Genomic DNA, 18,499 nt, shown 5'->3' with positions numbered 1-18,499 from the left:
ATTAGTGTATGGAAACTTTATTAATGAAAACACTTCCATACACTGGGTGTAGGCTATAACAACTTAAGTATTTTATGTGTAAAATTTTAAAGTAAAGTAAAAATGTAATTTTAATACTAAATCAGATTTTATATTAAATGTTCATATAAAATGTTCTATGTGTAATTAAACTGCGATGTAAAAAAGCTTTTTGCGTAGTGGTGGCCACTAGCGGTATGAACCGTCAGCAGCGATAAGGTATAGCTAAGAGCGCTCCAGACCAACCTTACGAACGTATGACTTACAGAAGGTATACTTAACTAAGAAGGTTTCGGAAAACACGTATTAACGATAAGGTACTTCTTAAGGTACAACTTAAGAACGACGTAGCGTTAAGGTAGTTTCGGAGAACGCAGCCCAGTTTGCTGTATCTGTAGTGCCCATAAAGGTAGTTAGCACTCAAATGTCTGTGGTAACCCATAAGTCAAATATTTTTATTACAAGCATCTTGTGTATAAAAAAATACATTCTTTCCCCAAGTTTAAGACTTCCACAACTGAATTTTTTTTTTATTGCTATTGAAGATATATAAGAGATTTTAAGGGCCTGTGGTTACGCTATTTTATATTATCTACAAACCAGCTAATACTTATTACCTGAAAGATATGTCTGAATATTTTTTTGTATGTGATGGGAATGGTAAATAATAAGAGATCAAAACACATTGATTTTTTTGTATGAAATTGCAGGGTAAGGTATAGTAATTATGGTCTGCTGTACTGACTTGCCCTATCACACCCAAGAGCACTAATATCACTTCATACTTTTTAAGATATCGAGTACAACATTTACCTGAATTACACACAAATGGATGTACGGTCAAGTTAGAAGAAAGTAGTAACATACGAAATGAGGTCCGGGCCTCAAACTGTGTATACTTACAATAAAAGAAATCTGGATTCCTTTAATAAACTCAATAATTACAACCCCATTGCTACCCCAAGTTGTTTAACATGATTAATTCATGTAATTCTGAAGATAAAATATATATCATTCCACATATATCATTAAATATTTCATTTCATTTTCAAAATGAGTGGAACAATCCCATTTCGATATGCTTTAAATTGACTTCCCAAGCTTTTTTTTGGGATTGTTAAAGAAATGTAAACTCTTTTCCATTGCATTTCCAGAATCCTTTCTGTAACCATATCCTTCCCACCACACCCTAAATACATTTTGTTTTCAGGACATGCCTATAAAGGCAAGGGAAGACCTGTGAAGTCTGTAACCGGAGGGCATGTTTTCTCATACGTACGGGGCGTGTGCTGACTTCTCTAGACTGGGTGTGGAAGAGCTGACAAAGCAAACTGTTGCTGTGAGTCATTCTGATAAATGTGGAGCTGTGTCTTAAACACTCACGGTTTGTCATAGTTACAAACAATGATTAAACACCGACAGTGAAGAAATAGTGAAATAGCAACATAATAGCAAACATAAGAGGTTATTGAGAGAAGATATTAATAATAAATGAATACCACAACAACTATCCCATGTACTGATACAGTGCTGGGGCATTTTTTCTGGGTCTTTTAGTTCATGTCTCAGTTCTGAGTTATTTCTCCAGGTGTTGAGTCCAGCACACATCTCTCCTCACTCACATACCTAAGTGTGACTCAATTTCCTCGTTCATTTGCGGCAGCGTGTCCACGACTGATTCACGTATGAGAGTTTGTCTGGGGCGTTTACTCCCTCTTTAAGAAGACCGTACCTGAGAGCGACACGAGTTATTTCACACGCATCAACCAGTCAGGAATGTCAGAGTCGATGGCATGGAGGAGTGCAGCACTGAGGGCCGTTGTGTTCGCGGCCTTGCTAGCGCTGGGGTCTGGAGGGCCCCGACCCGAACACAGGACCCCAGACAATTCTCGGAGAGAACAGGCAGAGTGGACTCAAAGAGTTCAGTATCCAGCATTAAATGATGCTCAGCGCGTTCAGTACCCTTCCATCCACGACACACAGCAGGTCCAGTTTCCTTCAGTGGATGATGCACAGGTAAAGAGGAATATTATTGTTTACAAGTATTGCTTTTTATGTATGTGTGCGGATGAAAACAGGTCATTGAAAGTTGATTATGGATGATTGGTGTTTTTGTCCAAATAGCTTTCACAATTGCCAGAACAGATTTGTTTAATTTCTATAGTGTATCCAGGGGTGTGAAGTACTTATTACATGTGCGATACTTGCAACTCTTCCATTTAGAATTCCAGAGAACCAAAGTTATGACATAAAATACATCCTGAGGTTTAAATCAGGAGCCCGTGACATTTATTTCAGAGTACATTTTTTGGGATAGTAAAGAGATATTTCAACAGTTACTAAAGCAATAAGTTGTAGACGTTGCTGAATGTATTTAAAAGATAATTGCGGCTTTTTAATCGCAATTTTAGTTTTTATCTCACAATTGCGATTATATTTAGCAATTCTGACTTTTTTCCTCTGAACAGATTTTTCTGAAAAAATACAGAATTTCTCAAAATAGTTTATACCTCGCAATTCTGACTTTGAAACTTAGCAAATGTGAGTTTATATCACGCAATTGCGAGAAAAAAATTCAGAACTGTGAGATAAAAAGCACAGTTGCAATTCTAGCCTTTTTCTCGTAATTGCGAATTTATATCTCGCAATTCTGACTTATTTCTCGCATTTCTAACGTTTTTCTCGCAATTACAAGTTTATATCTCACCATTCTGACTTCTTTTCTCTGAATTGTGAGATATAAACTCGAATTTGTGACTTATAAAGCCCAATTCTGAAGGGAAAAAAGAAAATTTCTCAAAATAGTTTATATATATCTGACTTTTTTTCTCGCAATTCTGACGTTCTGAAGAAAAAAAGTCCGAAATGTGAGATAAAAAGCCACTGAATAACAGATACCAGCGCCTTTTTTCTTGCATTTCTGACTGTGTATTATTTTACCCGTAATTAAAAGCTTTAAAAAGGGATAATTTTCATTGGTAACAATTTATTTTACAGTGTCCTTGTTGTACGTTACATTTTATCAATAACACCTTAAAATAAAATTATTTCTTTTTTCGACACCCCTTGTTCTACAGTACATGTGTGTTTCTCTCCTATCAGAGATGTGCTGCTGGTCACTATCTAGACAGAAGAGGTCAGTTCCCTCGCTGTGTTCCCTGCTCCTGCAACGGCCACTCGAATGAGTGTGAGCAGATCACCGGCCGATGTCTAGTAAGTGCTGCACTGACCTCCAATAATGCGCTCTGTTTGCCTGTGCTCGTGTACTTTTAACCCAAATGCTCTGTGTTGAACAGAACTGCCAGGATGACACTGCGGGACAGCACTGCGAGCGCTGTAGAGAGGGATATTACTTGAATGCTGTTCAGAGAAAATGCAGCGTGTGCCAATGTCCTCTCAGCAATGAAGCCAACAAGTAAGTCTCGCATGTGTGATGGAAAAAGTACAAAGAAAGTTCAATTTACTTAGAAAACCTGTCTTAAAATTTGCAAGTAGAGAACTTCATCATGTTTGGGTAGATTAGAGTTCAGATGCAAAAGCCTCTAAGTGCCATCTGAAATTTTCTTTTAAAATGATCATTTTTATCAAGCTTGTATGTTTAAGTTCAGTAATTTCACTTAAATGGCAATGAAAATTACCTATTAAATGTCATTTAAGTGAAATTACTGAACTTAAATATACAAGCTTGATAAAAATGATCATTCTAGAAGAAAATTTCAGATGGCACTTCATACATTCTTTGTATAGAGATGTTGTGTGTTCGTATTCGTAACTCAGTTTGACAACGTGAAATTAGTTCAGCCATCAGCATGTTTTTTGTAGAGGTATGTCTTTTTTTTTTACCAGGAATACCACAAGTGTAGCAAAGTGAACCCCTTTAAACTTCAAAAACAAAACCATTTTAGGGAATCAATGTCAGTTTATGAAGTCAACTTATGGTCTCTCAAAAATGTCATATGTACTAACAATTCATCAACATATTGACCTTTTTTCTTCACAAAATGGTACTCATAGAAATCATTTTTAGTGTTTTATGAGTAACAAAGGCATGTGCAAATAGATTTTTATAATGAAGTTCAACAAATTGTTGTAAATTAAAGAGGACCTATTCTGCTTTTTAGTGTGTAATTTTGTTGCTGTTTGAGCATTAAAAAGCTCTGCAAAGTCCCTCCAGAGTGAGTTGTTCTCTATATCAGTGTCAGTGTTTCTGAACTCCCTGAAGCACCTCCGTAGTCTTGAGTTTCTTCCGGGAACGAACGCGTCACAATATTCCTCATTTAAATAATTAATACGCAGAATAAAGGGGTGGGGCCTGGTTGAGTTAGTAGTGTGTTGAAACTGGCGGTTATGGAAAGGGGCGGGACATTTACCAAACACTCTCGAAGCACAGTGTGCTTTTCAGAAGGAGGGGCTTCATAGAGACAGGAACTAAACAGAGCGTTACTGACAGACTGGGAAGAGAGGAGCTGCAACAATGGAGAATGTGGGGAACATAATGTGATTTTTTTTTTTTTTTCTAGTAGAGCCTAAAAACAGGCTCTCTTATTTTTTTTGTCAGTTTTAAGTGGATATTGTGCCTTTAAATTTTACCTAATGATGTGCCTTCTTTTATATGATGCATTTATGATGTGGCATATCTTTCTGCAGTTTTGCATTGAGCTGCTCTGAAACACGTGGCAGATTCCAGTGTCTGTGTAAAGAGGGTCACACGGGCGAAAGATGCGAGCGGTGAGTGGTGCGGGATGAAATGCTACAACTTGAATTTCCTAAAATTGATATCCCTGTGTGCGTCACATACTCTATGCAGTGTTTATGTAAAAACTCAAACTCACTCATGTCATCTATGACTACTCATCATCACTGCTGAAAAGAAAGACTAGCTTTGCCAGGCTGCTTTATGCTGGTTAGACACTGGTATAAACCTGGGCATCCAGCATGGTTTTTCTACTGAAGCTGGGTGTTCAGAGAAGTCGACACATTGTGAATCCACCGCATACGAACAATCACCTCACGACATCGGTCTGCTGCTGTATAAGAGAAGTAGCTGTAATGAAGCGTTTCTGACCATGTTTCCTCAGATGTGCCCCGGGATATTACGGTGATCCTCTGGTCTACGGTGGGCGCTGTCGTCTGTGCAACTGTCCGGGAAACTTGTGTGACTCTAAGACTGGAGGTGTGGATTTATTAGTTTAGTATATGCATTTAGCTCTTCAAGGGTGATTGTCACATTTCAACTTAAAATATTACATTTTTCAAACATATGCTATCCCCTCCCACACTCCAACACACTCATTTTCTCATTACCGTACTACAAAAATATATGCTTGTCTGCAGTAGATTTGATGTAGTAACGCAACAGTTACTAACACTCTGTTCTGTGAACACTAAATCAGTATTAAATATAAATATCTTCATTCACAACATGTCTTGTTCTTTCACAGTGTGCAGGAATTCTCAAGAGCTTCAGGACACAAACACAGAAGAACAGTGTGAAGGTAAAGGATATTACTGGCATCACAGGGTACATACATTATTTTCCTTTTGTGTACTATGTTCTTTTGTAACGCCGTATGTCATTTTTCAGAGTGTGATAACTGTGCTCAGACATTGCTGAGCGATCTGGAAAAGCTTGATGGTGAGCTGAGAAGAATCAAAAATCAAATGGATTTAGACTCTCTCAGACCTTCATCTAAAGAACATCTGAGAAAGCTCGAAGAAGCCATTGCTGCCACAACGGTATTTCCCTGGTTTCTCCTTTTTTTATTCCTCAGTGTTCTGTCCTGTGACGCAACAAAGTTGTAGTTTTTTTTTTTCCTAGTAAGGGCAAATTGCACATAGAACAAGTGTGATCATGTTAACGTTAATGGTCTATCACACACACACACACACTCACACACACTGCTGTTCTTTTCTGAAAGTTTATTGCATTAAAATAAGTAGGTGGCTCAAAGTATCATAGTGATTATCATTTACCTCAGAATCCACATCCAACCTAATGATCATGAAGAACATGTAGTCTGGAACGTTCTGTGGGTAATTTGATGAGTCAGCTAAATTTTCAGACATGACTGAACAGTCACAGTACTTGGAAAATTCCCCAAAACTGCTGAAATGAAATAAAAATGGGCAAGTGTCTTACATATTTGCATTTTATAAATCTGCCCCGATTGACAAATTTCAGTCATCTCTTGTATTTTTAATAGTAAGATTTATTCTTATTTAAACAGTAAAGTCCCTTTTGAACTGCCTTTAAGACAATTGAGTGAATGACTACACTTTAATGCTTTAAAACCTTTCCCAAACTCAATAAGCATCAACTGAACAATGTATACCAATATGTTTCAAAGAACATAAATGAATAATTACATGAATAGGCTAATAAACACAAACTCTTTATATTCATGTTTTTTTTTTTTTTTTTTTTTTTAGAATCTGGTGAACACATTCAGCTTCACAGTCAACAATCAGATGCCTAAAGTTAACCAACTGGAACAAGATGTGATCAATCTGGGCGATGATATGGACAATCTAAAAGAGCAGGTAAGACTTTTCTCTGATAAACAGATGCAGATTTCATGTAGAATACTGTGTTTAAGCAAGTTAGAATTGATTTAGTGTGTCTAAATCTGTCTATTTTCATGCGGGAATCAAATAATTCACCAAGCATTTGTATGTCCAGGTCAGGAAGCGATCAGACGACTCTCAGAAAGCTCTTGCTAATGCTGAAAACAGCCACCAAAGGGCAAAAGATCTGAACAGCGAGGCTCAGAACCTCCTTGCAAAAATAAAAGGTAAAAACACAAACTGTTTTTTGCTAATAAGAATTGACCTGTAATTCTGTGTGATAATGAGGACAGCGGTTCAGTTAATAAACCTCAGTTTACATGGAGTTAACTTGGCAAACTGCATTAGCAGCGCTCCATTTGTGTCTCCCCAGGTGTGCAGTTTTTATGCCGAATCGATGCGTCTCGTGTAGCAGGCCTGTCCTAACAGATCCTGTAAACAATCCCATAATGCACTGACCCTATGAATGTTCCCAGCCACAGCTCCTTTATTTTAAACACCCACGGCACATGGGTAGTTGTCTTTTCTTAGATTCAAATTCAACGATTGTTTTGAAGAAAGTTTAGAATTTATGTAAATTTAAAAAGAAATCTTCTAAGTGCACAATAGTGATTAAAGTCCCCCTGTAGTCAATAATTGTATCCTTTAAAACTCATCTTTGATCACCAAAATTACATATTTAAATGTTGTTTCCTTGAATTTTTTTTATTAATGCCTAAAAATAGCTTGAATGTAACTCGACACCCTTGCCTCATTTAGTATACGCGGTTCTATGAATATGCAAATGAGCCCCGCCTCCACTCACTCACTCACTCAGCTCAGAGATCCACTCGTTGACGATCACACGTTGATCTGATTGGTTACAAGTTAGTTTGTGACGTCAGAAACACGAGCGATTTCTAACCGTGTTTTTGAGACTGTCTTTGGTTCACTGCAGTTTTAAGGAGAAAATACTCAGCAATGCTCTTGACTTATGAATTTGATCATGGTTTGTCTTAAAGTGTATTAAAAACACCACACAGACATATAAACAACACTAAAAGCTTGATTTTCACCACAAGGGGACCTTTAAGTAATCAAATCTGTGATGTATTTGAAATATAAATATTCGATGTGTTGTTCAGAGCTCCTGAAACAGCTCATGGACTCCAACAGCAGTGGAGCGGCTCTTCCCTCCGCGGATTTAGCCAAACTTCTGGAACAGTCCGAGAACATGGTGAAGGAAATGGAGAGGCGAAGCTTCACGACACAGAAAGATGCAGCCAAGAAAGAGCAAGCTGAAGCAAACAAATGTATTTATCCCCTAATCAAACTACCGATTTTAGTCTGCTTATGCTAACATGTAGGCTAATAATTAATGCCATTGGCTACATTAATGTGTGGTTATATGTTTTCATTACAGTTTTAGAGGATGTTAAAAACATCATAAAGCAATGCGATGAGAATGAAGTGGCATCCAAGCGTGTTGATAGCCTGCTGAGCAACTATGAGGCCAAGCTGAAAGAGTTAGAGGATTTGCTCAAACAGGCTGATAACATGGTGAAGAAAGCCAGCAATCAGAATGACATCAATAGTGAAGGCCTTAGAGACATTCTGGTAAGCATCAAGAGCCTTAAAATCCTCAAAACACGTTCTATCAAGAGGGAATGATGTCCATTAAGGTTTTTTCTTTCTTTTTTTTAGAAACGAGTGAAAGATTTGGAGCGCGAGAGAAACACTGTTGGGACTCAGATTGCTCTTGCAGTGAACCAGCTGAAAGACACCAAGGACCTCCTGAACATGTTCAATGACAGTAAAACGGTAAACTTTTCAGAAACATGTGCTTAGAATAAGAAACTACAGGAGATTTGGAGCTTAATTTATGATCACACTCATGCACCTTTGGGTTTGGATGAGTTATGAGACATGAATCATTTTAAGAAACTATCACTTGCATACAGTATGTAAAGGCTTTTTTTTTTTTTTTGTGACAATTATGGGGTTTTTTTTGCATTGAGCATTTCCCCCATAATAACACAATGCTAAGAAAATATGGATTGTCCTTGTCTTCGTTTTATTTCTACTTTTAATAATGAAAATAGAAAGTCACTGTCCACTGGCAGGTGTGGCATAAAGTTAGTTTTAGGCCCTATATATATATATATAAACACACACATTTTTCATCAATATTTATATTTAATTATATTTTAAAATTCATTAATTGGCTTTTTCTAACTGGTTAAGTAGTACAAGTTACAGATTAGTTATTTATCAGTTACAGTTTTAGTGATTTCACTGGTGACAAATCCTCTTGTATTCCCACAGGAGTATGAACAGCTTGCCGCGCAACTTAGCGGTGCAAAGACTGAACTCAAGGATAAAGTCCAAGTTATCTCACAAGCAGCATCCAAAGAGAAAATTGTGAAACAGGCAGAAGAACATGCAGAGAACATGTACAAACTGGCCAAAGACCTCCAAGAGTAAGAGGTTTTATTAGTTTACTGACACCTGAGTAAGATCATGAGTGCCTCTCATGTGACCACAAATCTTCCCGTGTCACTCAATCAGATAAATCATGCCAAACTTTCACGCACTTTTCACCTTCTCATTAAGTTTTGTTCTCGTACATGTACATGTATATCTTCCACATGATTTTTCTCCTTGTTGATATGACTAGCAGTGATATTTTCTCTCGGACAGGGCTGTGCAGAATGTGAGTGGGCGCTCTGGTGTGCAGACCGCTCTCTCCGGGATAGAGGCGTACAAAAACATCACAGACGCTGTCAATGCTGCAGAGGAGGCTGCGAAGGAGGCCAAAGAGGCGGCAGACAAAGCGCTTAATGTAGGAGACCTTATCTAATTAGCATAAACCTCAAAGTTAGGATACATACATTGCCCCAAAAAGTATTTGGACACTTATGTCAAACTTCTGAATGCCAATGAATTATATAAAACATTAAAGGAAGCGCACTTTTCAAGCCAAGCATTTCACAAAAAGAAGTTAAAAGTCCCCCTGTAGTCAATCATTTTATACATTAAAACTCATCTTTGATCAACAAAATTACCAACATTTCTTCATGCCTTAAAATAGCTTGAATGTAACTCTACACCCTTGCCTCATTTAGTATGCGCGGTTCTATGAATATGCAAATGAGCCCCGCCTCCACTCACTCACTCAGCTCAGAGATCCACTCATTGACGATCACACGTTGATCTGATTGGTTACAAGGTAGTTTGTGACGTCAGAAACACCAGCGATTTCAAACCGTGTTTTTGAAGAAAATACTGCTGTTGACTTATAAATTTACACATGGTTTGTCTTAAAGCACATTAAAAACACCACATAGGTATATAAACAACATTAAAAGCTTGATTTTCACCACACGGGGGACTTTAAGGGGCCGTTTACACGACACCTTTATCAACTAAAAACTGAAAACTTTTTATGCGTTTTGGCTGTTTTTGGGGGCCTGAAAACACAAACTATTAAAATCGGGTTTCAAAGTGCAAGGTTTGGAAAACGATACCGTTATCGTCTCCGTGTAAACTACAAAAGCATGAATTTGTGAAAACGGTGATATCATGTGCATATATATTTTGTGGTCAGTCTTTCAGTGCGTAGCGTTTCTTTACAAAGTGACATCGCCAACTACTGGCCGGGCAGCAGAATACAGCGTTTTTAGTTGTTCTTGCGAATTTGTGTGAACGGGATCGTTTTGACAATGTCGTTGTCTGTACATGAAAAACTTAGGAAAAACTTTTCTCTATTAAGTACATTGTTGTCGTGTAAACGTACCCTAAGTTAAAAATGCTTAAAACATAAGATATAGTGTTGTAAAATGATAGCTGAACATGTCCATAGTTAATGTGTATATTACATCTATGGGAACTGTTGGGAACTGACTTAATTTAGACATTTCGTCAGTAATACATTTTTAAGTGTGACTTTTGTTGATTTTTCTTTTCAGGATGTCAGTCAAGGGGACTTAATCAACAGGGCAAAAAATCTGAAAAACAATGGCAATAACCTACTTAAAGATGCCAAAAACGCAGCTAAAGATCTTAAAGGTGACACATGTGTGAATTTAAAATAAAAACTTAACTCTACAAAGATCAACCTACATATCGAACTTGATCTCATTTGATCAATCACTGGTTGCTTAAAAAACTGTTATTACGTCTTTACCAGGAGCAACCAAAGACCTCAATAATCAGAGGGATCGTTTGCAAGACGCTGAGCAGAAAAAGAAAGCACTAGAAAAGGAGCTGCTCACAGTTCAGGATGGTTTGAGAGGAATTCAGCGAGGTAAGAAAAGAGCATTGTTTGAAACAACTAAGCCCATTGCTTACACAAGACAGCTTCATATAACCCGATGCTTTTGGTAGCGGAGTTCATTGAGAAGTTTGTTTACAGAGGCTTTATGAAAGGACAGGTGCTGGCATGTTTGATTTTTATATAGTTTTCTTTGCTGGGAAAAAACCGGACAACTAGCCCAAACCAGATTAGTCTGATCAATGGACGCAGCTTAGTTGTCAACTATAGACTTTTAGGGTCATGAATGTGCTTGAAAATATGTTTTCATTCTGTCTGATCACAGATGACATTGGTAAGATCATCGACGCGGCTAAGAAAGCGGCGGCAGCAGCCGATCGCAGCACAAGTGACACAATGGACCAGCTTAATGACATCAAAGCAGAAGTTGCCAACATCTCTGTTAGTCCTTCAGTTTCAAATATTGACAGTGTTCTCAATGATGTGGAAACGACTGGTAAGTGCTGGTAATGTTAATGTTAATCATTTTTCTTCAGCAGCTTCCACTTTTGTATTGTTCACTCACTTTCTCTGCGCTTTCCATCTGACAGTCAAAAACCTGAGCGGCTCCGTCCCGTCCCTGCTGGATAAAATAGAAGAGTTGAATTCTCAGATTGGCTCCGGGAACAATGTGTCTGAAAATATTAATAAGATAAAGGAACTGATTGAGCAAGCGCGTGAGGCTGCTAACAGAGTAAGACTTTTACTTTTTATATCCTACACATTGAAATAGCTACAATTAAATTGACATAAAATAGGATGCAGTATTTTCCAACCATATTTGAATTTAATTAGTTGAGAAATTCTTTAGACTTTAAGCAGACAGTCTACTAATACTCTAACGACTGATAGTAGGGATGCACCGATATGAAAATTTTGGCCGATACCAATAACCGATAATTTTTTATATTTGAAAAAGCCAATAACCGATAAACCGGTATTGCCCGATAATTTTAAATATGAATTTGTGTATAATTTTTTAGAGCCTGATTACAAAACCAAAGGACCAATTTGACGGAGCTGCGTTGCACATTGCACTTTTGAAGCGATTCCAAATCATATTTCAAGCAATTTAAAACCATCATGACCAACAGTGTGCAGATGAAGGAAAATCCATTATTTATCGGCTTTAATATTTGGGCCAAATTTTCTCATTGGGCCGATAATATTAAAAAAGAACATATATCAACCATACTGATATGGTGGCCGATATATCGTGCATCCCTAACTGAGAGTTGACATGTAGTTACAAAGTTAGTAGAATGTATGTTGGAAAGCACCAAAATAAAGTGTTAACAATACCAAATGACAAGATAAATAGATTAAAACGAAGATGCTGTCGTATTTTTTTTCTCCTTAGCTTATATACATTCCTTTTAAAATTGAACCTTGATTTGCAGTTATTTCTTCGATGGTTCAGAAAGTAATACAGGACAAGAGTTTAATCTCCCTTACAGACCGAATCTGAATCTGAATTTCAGCTGCCTTCAGCAATACATCAGGAAAACCTCATGTGGTTTACTAACTCATGGAGTGTTGTTCAGTATGATAAAGGATTTTTCACTATTGTCAGGGTAGACGACATACATTTGACAAGAATGAACCTTCGAAAGATTGTACTGTCATAAAGGTTATAAGACCTGTCTAGTTTTCATGACCCATAACTCATGATTTTATTGTTTTTTTTCAATAGAAAGCTTTAGCATAATGTTGCATGGTCCTCTTCATGTCTTAAATCTGTTGCAGATTGTCGTCCCTATGAAATTCTCTGGTAATGGATATGTGGAGATGCGTCCCCCGAGAGACTTGGATGACCTGCGGGCGTACACCTCTCTCACCCTCTCCCTCCAGAGACCCGAGAAACCCCCCGTTCGAGGGGACGGCCCCAGGCGTCGCCGCCGTCAAACGCAGAAGGACGAAGGCTATCTGTTTGTGCTTTACCTCGGAAAAAAAGACGTGAGTGTGATTACCTGTCCTGTCAATTGTGTGAGGATACAAGCTCATTTTAGCTCGAGCCTACTAATTGTTACTCTCATTAATGCATTACCTGAATGTTCTCACAGGCATCTGGAGACTTCATCGGCATGGCTCTTCGAGATAATATCCTGCATGTCATTTATAAGCTCAATGGAGTGGAGTATGATGTCGAGACAACCAACATCACTGAGTCCTCATCTAGCCTGGCTTCCTTTGACAAAATCGACCTTTACAGGTATAGTAACCATTGAGAACCATTGGTATTTATTCTTTTAGGCAGAAACAATTATTACAAATAGGAACGTTTTCATAGTTCCTATAACTATTGGAGGAAGTACCCACTTATTGGCGTGTTTGCACCGCAGGAACTGGGAGGGATTTTAGTTCTAGGAACTCCTTTTGGGGGAACTAAATTAGCTCCTACTTCAGAGAAGGGTCTAAACCATACAGCACAATAGGAACTACCAGGGATGTAAGTGTCCATTAGTTGACCGAAAGCATGTCGTACGAGTAAAACACACACCAGTTTACATATGCTTACTCCACAAACTAACATAGAGAGTTATCGGCACACAAACATACAGAAAGCTAATGTTAACTGCATTCCCCTTTGTCTCCAGCGTTGTGTTCGTTTCTCAGCCTCGATGAAATGTGGAGATTTCGTCTCTTAGCCCTCCTTTTTGCTCTTTCAATCGCATCTGTGGTAGATTCTTCCCTAAACCTAACTATCTGGGGCGTCTCCAAATCGACACCCAATTGATCTTACTATCTGAGGCATCTCCAAATCGACACCAAATCGACACCAATACCTTCATCTGGGGCGTCTACAAATCGACACCCAATTCCTTAAACTGGGGCGTCTACTAATCGACAACCAATACCTTTATACTCTAGCTCTTACGTCTTCAGTCGACAACTGGCCGAGTTTCTTACTCTAACTTGCTTCCCTAAACTAGCTTCCTGCGCAGGAATAAATCGACAAACAGACTTAAGCAAATGTCCTTTAAATGCTTTAATGACGGCCAGGAAATCTTCCCGAGCAGTTCTCAGGGAATCTCTCCCAAGAAGCAAGGCCAGAGGATCTCAGACAAATTCCTTTGAGAATCCTACCAGAAAACACGGATACAACCGTTTTTATAGAATCGTTTTTATCACAAGGTTTGAGAACTAGTCATCTGTCTAGTTTCACTTCCCTAAATTGTTATTTACACACACACACACACACAATCAAAGTCACAAGTTTTCCCCAAAGAGTTTGGAAACATTTAAAAGCATATGAATGACGTTCCTGCAAGAAAAACAAATGTTAGTTGATTAATTAAAGTTGATTAATAAAAAAATCCATCACACATCCCATTCCCGTTTACCACTACACATCAAAAGCACAACTCCGATCATGGCGTCCTAGATCCTGGTGTTGATCGCCATGTTTAAATGACGTCGTTGTCGGCAAGTTTACGTCACTTCAGACTTCCTACTAGCGGTGCGAATGCAACCAGGAAAATTTAGTTATTGGGGGACCCAGTGCAAAAGGCCCTTAAATGAAACTGTTATTATGTCCTACAGTGTCCTATCAGGTTTTACTTACGCATCTCCAAAAAAAATCCAATACAATCATAGCAATGTGCTGAATGCATAATCATCAAACATTATGAGTTTGATGTTGAGTCACAAATAGCTGCCATTAAGTATGTTCTAGTTTTGTGTCTATTTAAAGGAATAAAATATGTTGATTTGTCATTTCATATGTTCATATGACAAATGTTTATACTAAAAATACCATTACAGCTGAAATGTTGTATTCGCATTTATATTGGTAACACTTGATAAGTCAATGGGGTCCCATTAGTTAACATTAGTTAATTAGCATTAACTAACAATAAAAAGTACATTTGTTACAGTATTTATTCATCTTTGTTAATGTTAGTTGATAAAAGACAACTGTTCATTGTTAGTTCATGGTCCATTACATAATATATTTTTTTTATTTAATTTAATAATGTATTAGTAGCCTAAATGTTGAAATTAACTATGTTTATTATATGCTTTACCATTATTTTTTATCTACTATATGCACCTGTTTTTTTTTGTTTGTTTTTTTTGCCCACCTAGAATTTATCAAGATGCACAAGTCGTTCACACACAGCAGTTCAATCCTGTGCAGATGAAGGGAAACCTGGGAGAGGTGACGCGTAACCTGCTGGATCTCAGTCCAGATAACGTGGTCTTCTATGTAGGAGGTTATCCAGATGACTTCACAGTAAATGCCCTTTTTTCTCCTAGAGTCAATGGATTTTGTGCGATGATCAGTTTAATTCTTGATTCATTTTTAATACATGTTTATTTATTAAGTCCATTTGTCTTTGCCTTTTTTAGCCACCAGACCCACTCAACTATGGCAAATACATTGGCTGCATTGAATTCTCCACCTTTAATGACAAATTTATCAGTCTGTACAACTTTAAGAATGCGGTTAATATCAACACAGAAACCCCCTGCAAGAGGTAAGCTCTCAACCTGTGAATGGTTTGATGCTTATGTACTAATAGTTAATAATATATTAACAATAACACCAATCATGCACTTTATAAAAATGAAAGAAAAAAATCTGCTTCTCTTTTTGTTTGCTCAGACAAAACACGCTGTCAGATTCAGAATACTTTCAAGGCACTGGTTATGCCAAAGTCCTGTTTGAAAAATTCCTCAACAATCAAGTGATCATCCAGAGAGTGCGGACCCGAGCTCAGGATGCTCTTTTGTGGTATTTTGGAGATGAGAACGATGTAAGAATTTGTTCATACCTACTGAACCTTTTTCTGTTGTGTCTTTTATATTTTATTTATTTATTTTCTTCATACCCTATCAGGACTTTTACTACAGTGTCTCTCTTGAGAGAGGTTACATTGTTCTACGTGGCCAGGAAAAAGATAATATTTTGGAGCCCGTCATAAGTGAAGATAAACCAAGCCTTTTAACGGTAAGGAAGAATGAGGCTGACTTTTTCTCTAAGCTACTGGACATAATCATGGCAGTAAAAAAATAACTTGCACTTTTTTCTTCCATATTACAGGATATAGATGTGAAAGTCTACATTATTTCAGGGAAGGAGTTTAAGGTCCGAATAGGGAACACCGAGGTCAAAAGGACAGACGTCATTCCACCAAAGTTCAAGCACTCGTACATCGGTGGCATACCTAATGCTTTGCGTGAGAGGTCTGTGTCTTCATGTCTTCCCTTTAACCTGTTTTGATTAACCAAGTGATTCAGACCTTTTCTAAGCAATCATATGATGGTTTACTAATTCTGAATTATTGTACCCTAGATACAATATCACTATCCCTGCTCTGAAAGGGTGTGTGAAAATCGGCACTGCTGGTGGTATAACGCCAGTCGATCTGGAAAAAGTGGGGATTGGCAAAGGCTGCTCTGATGACTTACTGGTAATCAAGTTAATATTTTATTATTTGCATTGTGCATTTAAAAGAATAATGCTTGATTTCGGCAAATGAAACACAGAAAGGTATCATTTATTAACCATAATCTATTTTCACCTCTTTTCCAGATGATCAGGAACGCTGAATTCAGCCTAGGCAGTGCATTGGAGAAAGAACATAAAGACTTCAGCTTAGACGATGTGAAACTTTCACTGGGCTTCAAGAGCACAAAAGACGGGGTCCTGCTGCTGAACAGCAATGATGTACATCCCTTCCACAATTACACACACTATATGGTCAAATACATCTGACACGAACAAAACTTTGGCCAGCGGCATAAACGTAGCCATTATGTGTCTAAAGAAATAGTCTGACTACCTGGGCAATCAGGCTTACTTTTCCTTACATTTCATTAGCAATTTACAGACTGTAGTGAAATATCAACCTCTCATTGTGTTTTTAACATTGGCTCTGTGATTTTTCTGTGGTAGAAAAGCAACATTGAACTTTCCATTGAGAAAGGATATGTGGTCCTGAAATTCCAAGGCAACATGTGGAAATCTACTAAACAGTACCAGGATGGCAAATGGCATTATCTGACTGTTTTCAGACAGGGCCAACAGTAAGATTCACTTGATTTTGACGTCAGTTTTTGTGATATAGCTATTGTAACTTTTGTAAGGAGGGTTTGCGTTCTATAAATTATATTCCGACACCTCTGCTATGAGAAGTGTGACGATAGCCAAATGAATGGTTCCTGTGTAGCTATAGATACTGATAAACATGACTCTCTTAAATTGTAAATAAGCCTTATTTTTCACCTTTGTTTTAGAACTGAACTTCGTATTGATGAAAATGATGTTGGACAGAAAGAGAGGGACTCTTCATCTGGCCGGTATTCCTTTAACGTTCTCCTGGGCAAGAACACCTTTGAGGGCTGCATCTCCAACCTTTATCTTAGGAGGTCACTATTTCTAACATTTATTGAACCTATTATTTCTGCACTGGAAAGTTTCCCCACTTGCCTCAATTTCTTTTTAAACTCACTTGCAGTAAAAATGTGTAATGTGTCAGCTCTTACATGTTTGTGTGTGTGTGTTTGCAGACCTGAATCTCTTTATAGAGCAGAAGACCTGAGTACTTACGTTTCCACCGGAAACGTGCTGTTGAACACATGCAGTGCGTAGCTCCGAACCATGGCGTAGCTGTTAGTAGGTTGGTTTAATTTTATCACCATTATTTCAACATTGTGTTTTGTCTTAACAGCAAACTCAGTGTTCTGTTTTGTGTTTTTTTTTTGTATCCAGAGATGAAGAGTACCTGACACAAACATTTTACAGGGAGATATTTGGAACCAGTGCTGTTATTTTGTCAGCACAGTCAAGCTACCTTAACCGTCTACTGCGCTGTTGTTATTTTCATAATTAAAGACATTTTAATTGCATATCTGTTGTAGTGCTTAATATCATGGTGCCATAATTGATACAAAAATACATTTGTAAAAGAATACAATTAAAATCTTGTGATACTGGAAACCGTAGTTGTGTTATTGAGAGGATGCAGCTCATCAAAACAATATTTCTTCTTTTGTCTTAACATTTTAATGAATGAGTGAATGAGTACGTTTCCCACCAAGGTGACATTAATGTACACTGTAAAATCCAACAGTGATTCTAACACTTTTTACTTAATGTCTTAACTTAATTGTAAAAATCTAGTAATCTGCACTATTCACATACTATGTTTTGTTTACTAAGAAAAGCCAAGTTAAGATTAATTGATTGGTTTGAGTGCGGTTTTTGAGGCGGGGAAAATCTTAATGGACTTTTCACTCATTTCCTCCACTTCTGCAGTTATTTTTCTCTGTTTGCATTCACTTATTTCCCAAAGTCATCTTGAATGTTGAAATTTTAATACAACTGAAAAATTTGAGAGAACATCACACAAGCTGACTTCATAAATTGATGTTGATTTTCCTAAAATGTTTTAGTCACCATTATGGCGATTAGTGTTCCCTTTGGTTGGGCACTTGGAACTTCATCTATACTATTGTAATTCTCTTCCCATTGATGCAGCGATTGCAACAAGAAATCAGTTATTCGGTTTCAAAGGAAGAGAAGTGTGTATATATATATATATATATATATATATAGCATAACTATATTTTATGTCAATTAATGATCTTTTATAATTTTGTTGCTAACACTTATGTCCT

At 37.5% G+C, this 18,499-nt stretch overlaps 1 protein-coding gene across 1 annotated transcript; it reads left to right on the top strand.

Annotated features, from left to right (window-relative positions):
* The first annotated feature begins 1,769 nt into the window (after window positions 1–1,769).
* Window positions 1,770–17,816, top strand: LOC311292787 (laminin subunit alpha-3). Its single transcript, XM_084412603.1, has 31 exons — window positions 1,770–2,034; window positions 3,121–3,231; window positions 3,315–3,433; window positions 4,666–4,746; window positions 5,097–5,191; window positions 5,460–5,513; window positions 5,603–5,754; window positions 6,448–6,558; window positions 6,698–6,809; window positions 7,707–7,874; window positions 7,985–8,178; window positions 8,266–8,382; window positions 8,887–9,041; window positions 9,262–9,403; window positions 10,530–10,629; window positions 10,751–10,867; window positions 11,160–11,330; window positions 11,425–11,567; window positions 12,620–12,829; window positions 12,937–13,085; window positions 14,963–15,110; window positions 15,227–15,354; window positions 15,483–15,633; window positions 15,717–15,827; window positions 15,921–16,063; window positions 16,173–16,290; window positions 16,413–16,547; window positions 16,776–16,906; window positions 17,117–17,248; window positions 17,390–17,499; window positions 17,592–17,816. Exons 1-30 carry the CDS (start codon window positions 1,795–1,797, stop codon window positions 17,469–17,471), a joined length of 4,020 nt encoding a protein of 1,339 aa, XP_084268729.1. The 5' UTR covers window positions 1,770–1,794; the 3' UTR covers window positions 17,472–17,499; window positions 17,592–17,816.
* The last annotated feature ends 683 nt before the right edge of the window (window positions 17,817–18,499 follow it).

Source organism: Rutilus rutilus (genome assembly GCF_951802725.1).
Source record: "Rutilus rutilus genome assembly, chromosome: 6".
Lineage (NCBI taxonomy): Eukaryota > Metazoa > Chordata > Actinopteri > Cypriniformes > Leuciscidae > Rutilus > Rutilus rutilus.
The sequence above is the reverse complement of the archived record's forward strand: the minus strand, read 5'-3'. Positions and strand labels throughout refer to the sequence as shown.